Source organism: Symphodus melops (genome assembly GCF_947650265.1).
Source record: "Symphodus melops genome assembly, chromosome: 18".
In the NCBI taxonomy this organism is placed as follows: domain Eukaryota; kingdom Metazoa; phylum Chordata; class Actinopteri; order Labriformes; family Labridae; genus Symphodus; species Symphodus melops.
In genome coordinates, this window is record NC_136708.1 from 15,791,871 (window position 1) to 15,803,066 (window position 11,196).

The 11,196-nt window shown below is 38.9% G+C and overlaps 2 protein-coding genes across 3 annotated transcripts; both read left to right on the plus strand.

Moving 5' to 3' along the window:
* Positions 1-11: 11 nt before the first annotated feature.
* Positions 12-6,470, plus strand: stk3 (serine/threonine kinase 3). Its single transcript, XM_079367699.1, has 11 exons — positions 12-224; positions 818-898; positions 983-1,111; positions 1,350-1,464; positions 1,908-2,072; positions 2,225-2,392; positions 2,486-2,623; positions 2,811-2,936; positions 3,024-3,228; positions 3,496-3,689; positions 3,828-6,470. Exons 1-11 carry the CDS (start codon positions 202-204, stop codon positions 3,984-3,986), a joined length of 1,503 nt encoding a protein of 500 aa, XP_079223825.1. The 5' UTR covers positions 12-201; the 3' UTR covers positions 3,987-6,470.
* A 198-nt stretch (positions 6,471-6,668) lies between these two features.
* rida (reactive intermediate imine deaminase A) lies at positions 6,669-11,123 on the plus strand. 2 transcript variants are annotated; one of them, XM_079367851.1, is made up of 6 exons: positions 6,669-6,848; positions 8,122-8,227; positions 8,771-8,825; positions 8,907-8,975; positions 10,407-10,462; positions 10,806-11,123. In XM_079367851.1, exons 1-6 carry the CDS (start codon positions 6,784-6,786, stop codon positions 10,860-10,862), a joined length of 408 nt encoding a protein of 135 aa, XP_079223977.1. In that variant the 5' UTR covers positions 6,669-6,783; the 3' UTR covers positions 10,863-11,123. The 2 variants fall into 2 exon arrangements, with proteins under 2 accessions (XP_079223977.1, XP_079223976.1); XM_079367850.1 differs by lacking the exon at positions 6,669-6,848 and adding an exon at positions 7,016-7,161.
* The last annotated feature ends 73 nt before the right edge of the window (positions 11,124-11,196 follow it).

Below are 11,196 nucleotides of genomic sequence, written 5' to 3' on the forward strand. Positions count from 1 at the left end.
CCAGGCCACCAGGGGTCGCAGTGTAAAACTCATCAACCCAAAACTACCGATCTTCAACAGGAACACTCAGCTGGCCCTCTGCTAGTTTATGACAACAACGTCTCTGTCGACAATGTTCATATCTTGACTATCGGACAAAAAAGCTGCCCTAACTTTCTATTAGCCTGTTTTTCTTTTTTTTGGTTTTGAAGGCTTACACAAATGGAGACGTCTGCGCCCAAAAGGTTCGTGATTATAAACGTGATTAACTAACTAGCTCGAAGGCTAACGTCGGCTGGATCTGATTTTAGTTTAGATGAACCAGTTTTATACTGTCAAACTTTCCTCTCCTTTACGACGAGTCAAGGACCATAATCACAAGCTTTTAATGAATCTGTCTATTGTTCAGGAACTTTAACTTCTTTCTTGGAGTGAACTTAGGCATCTATTGTTTGATAATAATGTTAAACACGAGTATCATCTACAACCTCATAATTATTATTAACCCGTGTGTCTGAAAAACATGTTCAATGGTTTTATTTCGATCTAAACATTATTTTGTTTAACATGATAATTGTCGAAATTGAACTGATTTAATTATAGTTTTACAAAAGACTGTCATCCATATTTTAATAGTTTTTTTCACTTACTGACAAATGTTGTGTGGCATTTAAACTATGATGACACTTTGATTACATTATTTTTTTAAAGTTTTATTCATTGTTTTGCATAACTTTATGTTCAGCGCCCTAAGCCATACTAACTGTGGATTGAGAGGCTCGTATTTCAATTTGTTTTATTTAATACATATGATCATAAAAGGTTGTTTTTTTCACAGCAAGCTGAAAAAGCTGAGTGAAGATAGTTTGACCAAACAACCAGAGGAAGTGTTTGATGTTCTGGAGAAACTCGGTGAAGGGTGAGATGTTTTAAGAACCTGTTAAAATACAGTTTATCTAATGCACTCTGGATAAATTGTAAGGTAATGTGTGTGTGTCTTTAGTTCCTATGGCAGCGTGTTTAAAGCCATCCATAAGGAGTCGGGTCAGGTGGTGGCCATCAAGCAGGTTCCTGTGGAGTCTGACCTGCAGGAGATCATCAAGGAGATTTCCATAATGCAGCAGTGTGACAGGTTAGAAGATAACACAGCTTTCTCCAACCCTCCAAATCTCACCCGTTATATTTAATTATTAAAACAACTATCCTCAAAAATCCTGTTTTCCCCTTTCAGTTCACTTTACTGACCGTCAGCTGCTGCAGCCTGATGTCTTCATGAAAAACAGTTTTCTCACTTCTGCTGTTTTCAGTTTGAAACGAAACTTTTCTCTTCTCCTTTGATAACTCTGTTCTGCTTTTTTTTTTCATGGCAGCCCTTACGTAGTGAAGTACTATGGCAGCTACTTCAAGAACACAGACCTGTGGATCGTCATGGAGTACTGTGGCGCCGGCTCTGTCTCTGACATCATCAGACTGCGCAACAAGACGGTGGGTTGTTCCCAGAGAAATATGGCTGCGTTGCACTTGTCATCCTCAAATGTTTAAGAGTTTATATTTCCAAAATGTATTTTAATCAAAGATTATCGTTTGGTTTTTTGATGAACGTAAAGTAAACTTTAAACCAAACATTTACTGCTTGGAGGCTGTTATTATATGGTATGTATACCACACTTTTCCAGCTCTCTTTTCAAACAGTAGTGAACATTAGAAGAAGAAAACGCATGGCAGATTAGGTCCTCACTCTTATGTATAGTGTCATAATACTTGACAATACTTGAAACTTGTCCTGGTATGTTGTGTCTGTGACATAACTGGCTCAGCTATTGACTGGAATTTAATGAAGTCCTGAACTGCCTCACTCAGTTTGAATTAAAACTCTTCTCATGAATGTTATTTCATCCCCTTGTTTTGTTTCTTCCTTCTCACATCAGTTGACAGAGGATGAGATTGCTACCATCCTCAAGTCGACGCTGAAGGGTCTAGAATACCTTCACTTCATGAGGAAGATCCATCGGGACATCAAGGCAGGAAATATCCTCCTCAACACAGAGGGTCACGCTAAACTGGCAGACTTTGGAGTTGCTGGACAACTTACGGTACCATTTAAAGCACTTTTTTTGTGTGTTGTGTGCTTTGCCACGTTACTTTGGATTTTATAATCATTTCATGGATTGATCGGTATTGTTCTGAAAACTTTATTGTTTGTTAAAGTTCATAAAATGATACCAGAGATGGTCTTTCTCTGTAGGACACCATGGCAAAGAGAAACACTGTGATCGGAACTCCATTCTGGATGGCCCCAGAGGTGATCCAGGAGATTGGCTACAACTGTGTGGCCGACATCTGGTCTCTCGGCATTACGTCCATCGAGATGGCTGAGGGCAAACCTCCCTATGCTGACATCCACCCAATGAGGGTGAGTGTGTGAATGCTGTTTGTCGAAGAAATGTGAGTTTATAACTACCATGAAACAGCTGAGTCGATGTCCTCTTTGGCTCCTCTCCTGCAGGCCATCTTCATGATCCCCACCAACCCTCCTCCAACTTTCAGGAAGCCGGAGCTTTGGTCAGATGAGTTCACAGACTTTGTGAAGAAGTGTCTGGTCAAAAATCCAGAGCAGAGAGCGACTGCAACACAGCTCCTACAGGTCGGAGGAAAGACACGCACATTAACAGACACAATCATTTTTTAACAGAACACAAGTGCCTCCTATGACCTTTGCTTCAGGAATACTTTGATGAAGTACATGCAGGAATTAAAAAATTTGAGTTTTTATGTCAGCACTGTGTAAGAGAGCTCTAAAAGACCCCCCCCCCCCCCTTGTGAATATCCAGCACCCGTTCATCAGCCAGGCCAAGCCGGTCACAATCCTGAGAGACCTGATCACTGAGGCCATGGAGATGAAAGCCAAGAGGCAGCAGGAGCAGCAGAGAGAGCTGGAGGAGGAGGACGACAACTCTGTAATCACACTCGTACTTTGATTACAACAACAATATGTTATGTAACGCGTTCAGATGATGTGATCAACTGTCTTTGTTTCTGTCCAGGAGGAGGAGACGGAGGTGGATTCTCACACGATGGTGAAGTCGGGTTCGGAGGGTGCTGGAACGATGCGTGCCACCAGCACTATGAGTGACGGGGCGCAGACCATGATTGAACATGGCAGCACCATGCTGGAGTCAGACCTCGGCACCATGGTTATCAACAGCGACGACGATGAGGAGGAGGAGGAAGACCAGGGATCCATGAGGAGTGAGCAAACACATTAACCTCTTCATGTTGGAAATGAATGAGATGGAAGTACAGGTGTTGGTGTTTCTAGGGCTTAAGCTTTTTTCTTTCTCCTTTTCCTGTTCAGCAACACACCAAATTAATTTATCCGTCTGAGCCCAATGATGAGTTAAAGAAACAAATCTGCAGTGAAGCGTCTTTTCCGCTGATGATTTGAATTGTGACTAAAAGGAGGACAGCCTCCTACAAGCATTTATATACTACTCTCTTCATCCTCCTCCTCCTCAGGGCACGCCACCCCCCAGCAGCCACTCCGTCCATCCTTCATGGACTATTTTGACAAGCAGGACTCCAACAAGGCCGCCCAGCAGCAGGAGAACTACAACCACAACCAGCCACAGGAGCAGCCCGGCTACCACATCCAGTCTAAGAACGTCTTCCCTGACAACTGGAAGGTGCCTCAGGACGGAGACTTTGACTTTGTGAGTAACATCTGCCAGCTTTACAGGTTAAAAATAAAAAAAACAGAAGCAGCACCTAAAATATACTTTACACAGAACTCAATATGAGTCATCCCTTTTTTTTCCCCCTTTGTTTTTTGTGTGTGTTTCCTTCTTCAGCTCAAGAACCTGGACTTTGAAGAGCTGCAGATGCGATTGAGTGCCTTGGATCCCATGATGGAGCGGGAGATCGAGGAGCTCAGGCAGCGCTACACCGCCAAGAGGCAGCCCATCCTGGACGCCATGGATGCAAAGAAGAGAAGACAACAGAACTTCTGAATCTCCCAAAACCACTATCATCATTTAACTTGTGTCCCAGTGACTCAGAGGAGTTAAGATGACCTCGTTGTTTCTTTTGGAAGCCCCCTGCTGTTCCGACCGACCGCTTACTGGCCTATTAATGAAGCTACAGGCTCTCCATTTCGGCTCTGGGAATCTCCACTCACAATGCCTTGTTTCTTACAGTATGTCTGGATGTTGTTCGTCCATTCAGGATCTTGAATGATGCCTAAGATTTCAGCCAATGTAAGAACTTAGGCTCTATTCTCACTAAATGGAATTCCCCTTTTTTTTTTCCAAATCAAATGACATTTCTTGCACGGTAAACCTTCAGGGAATCCCCCATCAGTACATAAAGAAGCCTGTCGTCTGGCAGTAAGCAGCAGTTCAATCAGCAGGTCAATGACGTGTGCTCTTTCTTCCTCACACTTTGTGTAAATAGAACATAGAGCCTAGTTTAAAAACGACATCAACAAGAAGCTGTGGAGGCTTGTCCATGACCAAAGACAATCAAAATGATGTTGATTAAGTTGATAATGCCTTAAAATATTTTAAACCTGGTTTTCAATGTAATATAATAAGCAATGTAATATTTCAACCAGGTGGTCACATGGTTGAATACCCTTTCCTTACTTGGTGATGAGGGAGGAAAAATGGACAGAGAAGACATCGGTGAAAGGATTGTGCATGTTTTCAGTCTTTGATGGATCAGATTATCCTCAAATAATTTCCATTAGTCTTAGTCTTTATTTTGTTCTACTGAAGATGACAACCTGGGCTTCTTTAAACACTGTTAAAGAAGCCCAGGATGTCAACCTCGTTGTTTCAGAAGCCCATTGTCTCCGTCCTATGTAGTGCCTCATTTATTCACTCCTAGTTCTGTCACTCTCAGCCTGCCGACACTCTTCAAGAACAGAAAATCTGAGCTTTAACTAAACTTAATGATCAATTGTACTGAAAAAAACCTGTTTTAGACCTAAACTCATTCCTAAACTTAAAAGAAATGTATTTCCATTCAAGCAAACGCATTCCAAAATACTGTATGACTTGTTTATTCATCTCTGGAATCTTTAAAAAAAAAAAACCTAATCATTATGGGGGGTTTTTTTACTATAAAAAAAATCTGATTATGATTGTCTCACCTATTGCTAAAGCCGTGAAGAAAACAACAACCACAAAGACCAAACAGCATGGTCAGATGACAGGCACAGTTGAGTGATACTTCATAATAAATAAATAAAACAAATCTAAAGTTTAATTTTGAAAGTTTTCTCTTAATTCCAGTTAACTTCCCTGTAAACGATATTTATACTTTCCTAATAATGTGATAGGATGGCCTTTTTATTCTTAAAGGTGTGATATTATTAATGAAGGATTTACTCTGTACTGTCACCTTGCTCTTATCGACGGTCTTTCCAACAACACTTTTGATCAAAAATGATTGTTTTTGTTACATGTTTAAAGTACACATTTTGGTTATCAGATCCTCAGCTCTCAAATAGTGAAGTCAGTATTGGCTTCAAACGTCTGATGTCAGTCTGACTTTTATTTAATGAATAACACAATTATGAATGTTTAATTGAAAACTCTGACATGAAGGAATCAGTTTGATATGTTGTCATGGTTACATTTGGGCATGCTGATTATACATGTGTATCGAACATGACCCAATGAATGAATTATAATGTGGTTACATACAGGTTGCTGTTACACAGGTATGTTCATATGCAGCCTGGCTTTGTGGTTCAGCCTTTACCTTCTGCATATTAATCTATAAGATTTGTTACACTGTCAGACCTGATTGACAAAACGGGGAAACTGAGCCAATGTTTTAACTGTCTGAATCAAGATCATAACTACAATCCATGCACCATGTCAGCCCATCAATGATCATGGCTGTGTTGTTTTGTTTGTTCAACTATTATCCTTTTATCTGTAACTTCACAGAAATAATTTTTCATATCTTAAGGTCATCATTCACAAGCATTTACACTATTTATTGTGTTTTTTGTTTATTTTTTCCTCGACACTGATTTAAATATGATAGCTGGATTGGCTGTTTTTATTTTCACCATTTTTGTCCAATACAATGATTTCTGTGTGATTTAAACTATGCATGTTTGTAGTTATGTTTGCTACTTCGAGGAATGCAATGATTGTGCAAACTGCACAGATAGTACTGTTGATAGCGAAGCTGTGTTTCAAATTGAACAAAAACGATTTGCTCTGTACAATAATGAAGCCCCCTTGTTAAGAAGTTGCCATAATATGTATAGTTATCAATCAGTCTTCGTCGTATCACTTTATGATTTCGTTGTCATTTATTTCACCATCATTTTTCTGCGTCATAACGACTTGAGGGTATAGAGTGGAATGTAAGCATTTATGTTTGAACCACTTAATTTATTTTATTTTGTTTGTAATACTTTATAACGTTTTGAGAAAATGCAATACATAATAAAAGTTACTTATTGTTAACCTTAACTGCAGTGAAACATCTTTTATCTTATCTCCAACTTCATAAAAGCAGACTTGGAACTTGGACTCCTGTGTTTAAAAAAACCCCTCATAAATGGCCACCTGTTCTACCGTAATTCTTCGTATAGTGGCTCCTTTTAAATTCATTATCTGTTGTAAATTCCGTCAAAAAATGCAGTGTTCGCTTGTGTAGTTGAATTACGGTACACTTTACGGCAGCAACTGTTTTTCTTTTCCAGAAGCTGTTGCAAACACGTTTCTGCCTTTGAGCCTGTCTGCAGGTGAGACTAGAAAGGAGAGAGAAACATATCAGGTAATCATGTCTGCGCTCATCAGAAGAATCATCAACACGACATCCGCCCCGGCTGCCATCGGCCCTTACAGGTGAGCAAACTAATATGTCCCTTTTTACTATTTATAGTGACACGTGTGTTGCATTCACGTGTATTTGCATTAAAAGTTTAAATAAACAGTAATCACGAGGACAGTACAATAGGCTATATGAAAAGGGGCGGGACTTACGTGTTCATTGAACTCACCTGCTTGAGTTGACCCCATAAAATAGTGCCAACGTTTTTAACCTTTAGCGGAGCAGCTGCAGAGTAGGAAATCTCTCAAACAGACTTGAAATGGCAGCAGCAATTCGTCGAAAATTTCCCTACACACCAAAAGCCCCCGTTAGACAGGGAATATACAGGTAAGGTTTTAAATTCAGTGAAATAATGCATCTTAACATCACATGCACTTTAATCTTTAAAAAAAAACTGTGCTACTTTTTGTTTCTAACAACTTGATTGAAGTAAAAAATACCATACAAGAAATGATTTGCAATCTGTCTAATCTAAAGTATCTTATTTTTTTCTGGCTTCTTTTCAGATTAATTTTGCACAGTTTTAAGACTAAATGTTGAGGGGTGTCTCTGTCATGACCAATAGGCTGTCAGTGGGCGGAGCAATTTCAGACAATGAATGAATGGCCTCAGATTGCGTAAAATGCCCTTTAATCCACTTCAACCATAGACTGTAACTTCAACAAGGCTCTGCAGGAATGAAATTGTTTTGCCATTCTGGCCCCTGGTGGTAGATTAAGACAACCTATGTTTTACACTTTGAGTGAGTCCTTGGCTCCCTCTATAAATGCTGTAATGCAGTAATAAAAAAAAAAAAAGTAGACAAAAGAAGTTAGGAGCAGATCATGATAAATACAAAATATTGGTCTGGAAAAACACAAGGGTTGAGTATTAAAGCTGTTAATGGGTATACAGATAATATAGTGCAAGTTGTATTACTTTGGGGTTATAATGGTGAGGCTAACCTTTATTTTCAGATATTGTAAGTGCAGATATAGAATTGTTTTGTTGTATTTGTTGAGCTTATTATATGTTAGTAACAATCAAAAGGCTAGAGAGAACTCGCTTTATCACATCATAAATGTCTCAATGCCAAAAGTCCATTAAAATAACTAATTAAAAGTGATTAATCACTATTGATAGATTAGGAACAATTGATGATATACGAAAATGTGTGTTTTTTCATAAAAAGAAAGAAAGATCAGCAGATTTTTTTCAGCTTCATTTGGTTTTGGTGTTTGAAGTGTTCATGTGTACACCATTTTATTTATTTATTTTTGTCTGAATGTGTGTGTGTTTCATTCTTAGCCAGTCGGTGGTTGTGGACAGAACAATGTACATCTCAGGTCAGCTGGGGATGGACGTGGCCTCTGGTCAGCTGGTAGATGGAGGAGTGCAGGCCCAGGCCAAACAGGTAACATTCATAGGGGAAGATCACAGTGATGATGACTGTTAACTAAATGTGAACGCCTGGTGACTTGACACTGACTGATACATCTGCAAGTTGTTTTCGTTGACTTAGAGGGCTGTAAGTCTGAAGGTCAGCTACCATCGTTAACCTTTATCACAAATGTTTTTGTTTAAGATCAACTAGAGACCAAGCTTTGTCTAACAAGGGACCTTCATTGGATCAGTTTTGATTAGAGAAGCAGCACAACTGGCTCAAGAAATGAAGCTAAAAATGTCATGTCAAAAATTATCGGTATTCAATAAAACTACCAGTACTTTTTTTGTTTTTTTTGGTCTTTTCAAGAATAAAAATTCAAACTGCTAAGGTATGATCCACAACAGAAATGAATAAAACAAGAATCTGTCTCGGCAGAAGGGATAAAACTATAAATGTTTTTAAAATTGAAATGCACAAACTCCAAAACTCTTTCAATGTCTATTTAAAAAAAAAGATAAAACCTAGAAGAAGCATTAAAATAATTTCTATTGTGCGTCTCTCGTTCCTCAGGCTCTCGTCAATATGGGTGAGATCCTCAAAGCAGCCAACTGCGACTACACCAACGGTGAGATCTCAGAACTACCAAATGTTTCGTGACTTGCTCCTTATGTTTCTTAAAAATGAAATCAAAACTCTTTGATTTCAGTGGTGAAGACGACGGTGCTACTTGCTGACATCAACGACTTTAACAGCGTTAATGAGGTCTACAAAACATGTAAGCTTTGTTATTGTTTATTTTTCACACGCTTTTTGGGGTTTTTGTCTTAAAATTTAAAATGGCAGACTTGATTGTCTTGATATTCTTTTGGACGTATGAAAGTCGCCACAGGGGGGCACCCTTTTACTTAAAAAGTTCTGTCAGCAACACAACTGACTTGGTTTAATCTATGTATACTGTTGGATTGAACCATTTTCATGCTTTAGTGACCTCAAGTGAGGCACGTGTTATGAAATGTCAACAGTAATGATTGGAAGCTGATAATCAATCTATCAATGTTTATGTGTCTCGCACGAATTCATAACAAATGTTACATCGAGACATTTTACAAAAAGAGCAGGTAAAATACCTTTCTCATTATTTAAAAAAAAAAAAAGAAATATGGGAGATTATGAGTAGTGCGACTGGAGAGAAAAAATATAAATATCATCATTAAACATTACCTAAATACTCACACATTGTATTTACATAGTCATGCTACAAGTCCATGTGTGGGCCATTGAGGGGACGAGCCAGAAGAATTATAGATTCTCATTGGGTTGTTTCGGGGGTGCAGGTAATCTAGTTGTTAGAGTGAGTGCCCCTTGTACAGAGGCAATGGACCTCCAAGCAGGTTCGACTCCGACCTGTGACTCCTCTTCTGCATGTCATTTACATTTATCTCTCAATCCACTGTCCTGTCTCTGAATAAAGGCATAAAAATGCACCAACATGATCTTTAAAAATATTAATAATTATTATTTGTTTAATGAATGCCCTTTTATGTAAAATACAAGTTATTAAACTTGAAGTAAAAAAAAGTATTTCATTTGCTGAGTTGTAATTCTACTTTCTTGTTTGTGCTGTTAGTGATGAATCGTTATAGTTTTTTTACTACTTAAAAGCAAAAAAACATTATAACCAGTCTCTTTCTCATGACTACTTTGATTTGCAAAAAAAATAATCCTCCAAAATGACAATCAAACTGAAAAATGTTGTTCCCCTTGGCACACTCCAGGATCTGTATGTGTGTTGTCATTAGAGGATGCAGTGCCTCGTGACGTCCGTCACAAAATGACTGCTGACAGGTGTATCAGTCACCTGACAGACAGCCTCCCTCATCTCGTCCTCTGCTGTATGAATGCTGTCCATTCTGACTGGGCTTTTCCTCGTGGATCAAAACAGACAGGTGTAATAGAGCTGCAGTATCCCACGAGTTGTAAACGGACACCGCTGTGCAGGCAAACAGATGTAACCCAACTCTCCCATCAGGCTTTGCTGTGCCACCCCCTGAGCTCCCATCCCTTCCTAACAACCTAAAAACAAATTAAGTTTTACTTGAAAAAAAAAAGCATGTGTCAGATTTTAAAGATAGATGTTGCTAAATCTGTTGGTTCCAAAATCCACTTTCTTTTCCATATCAATATAACCTGAAGGTTTTCCTTTCAGTTTTCACCAGCAACTTTCCTGCCAGAGCTGCTTACCAAGTTGCTGCTCTCCCCAGAGTGAGTATGAACCATGTTTACATCAACACAGAGCTACAATGCCTTACAGTGCATGGATGCATGCGACTGATGAATATTGTTATAATGTTGAAAGAAAACAAAGTGTTGAAGCAGCTATAACTAATTAGTAGGAATCACAAGTTGTTTTGTAGCAGCATTTATTGAGTTATTTTAACTGTTGGATGGATGTTGCCATTAGGCCCACCCTCCATAGTTAAAGATATATGAATTATTATGTGAGCATGTTAGCATATAGCTAAAAGCTAACTATGCTTTAGCACAACTTTTCCATAGCTTTTTTGTAACCTGGCAATTCTCACTCTCCTCTGCTTTTGCTCGTCAGGGTGGACTGGTGGAAATCGAGGCGGTCGCTGTTCTTGGTCCGCTCTCAGACTCCTGACTAGCCGGCCATGTCACAAACAAATTGTAGTCGATAACCATCAAGTGACCTTAAGCATTAATTAGTTCCTCCTCTTGGTTACTTCATACCTGGCATACTTTCATGAAACACAGAATAATAACTAAATGGAGATTGCATCTACAACCAATGAAACATTCCCTACTGCCAAACTCTTCTAACCCTTTGTACTGTTTCTGGTTTGGTATCTCATGTTCTGTTTCATGCAGCTCTGAATATTAATAATAAAAAGTAGTAAAACCACAGACTCCATAATGATTTGCCCTCAATCGTTTCATCTCATGTGTGTGCACTGCATTACGGTATCAAAGAAGTA

What these genes read in the sequence shown, in the direction of transcription:
- stk3 (XM_079367699.1), top strand. Translation starts at nt 202, where the DNA reads ATGGAGACGTCTGCGCCCAAAAG. An exon ending in CTGGAGAAACTCGGTGAAGG is followed by an intron (nt 899 to 982) that starts GTGAGATGTTTT and finishes GTGTGTCTTTAG; the next exon opens with TTCCTATGGCAGCGTGTTTA. An exon ending in CTGACATCCACCCAATGAGG is followed by an intron (nt 2,393 to 2,485) that starts GTGAGTGTGTGA and finishes CCTCTCCTGCAG; the next exon opens with GCCATCTTCATGATCCCCAC.
- rida (XM_079367850.1), top strand. Translation starts at nt 7,094, where the DNA reads ATGGCAGCAGCAATTCGTCGAAAATTTCCCTACACACCAAAAGCCCCC. An exon ending in TGCAGGCCCAGGCCAAACAG is followed by an intron (nt 8,228 to 8,770) that starts GTAACATTCATA and finishes CTCGTTCCTCAG; the next exon opens with GCTCTCGTCAATATGGGTGA. An exon ending in AAGTTGCTGCTCTCCCCAGA is followed by an intron (nt 10,463 to 10,805) that starts GTGAGTATGAAC and finishes TTTGCTCGTCAG; the next exon opens with GGTGGACTGGTGGAAATCGA.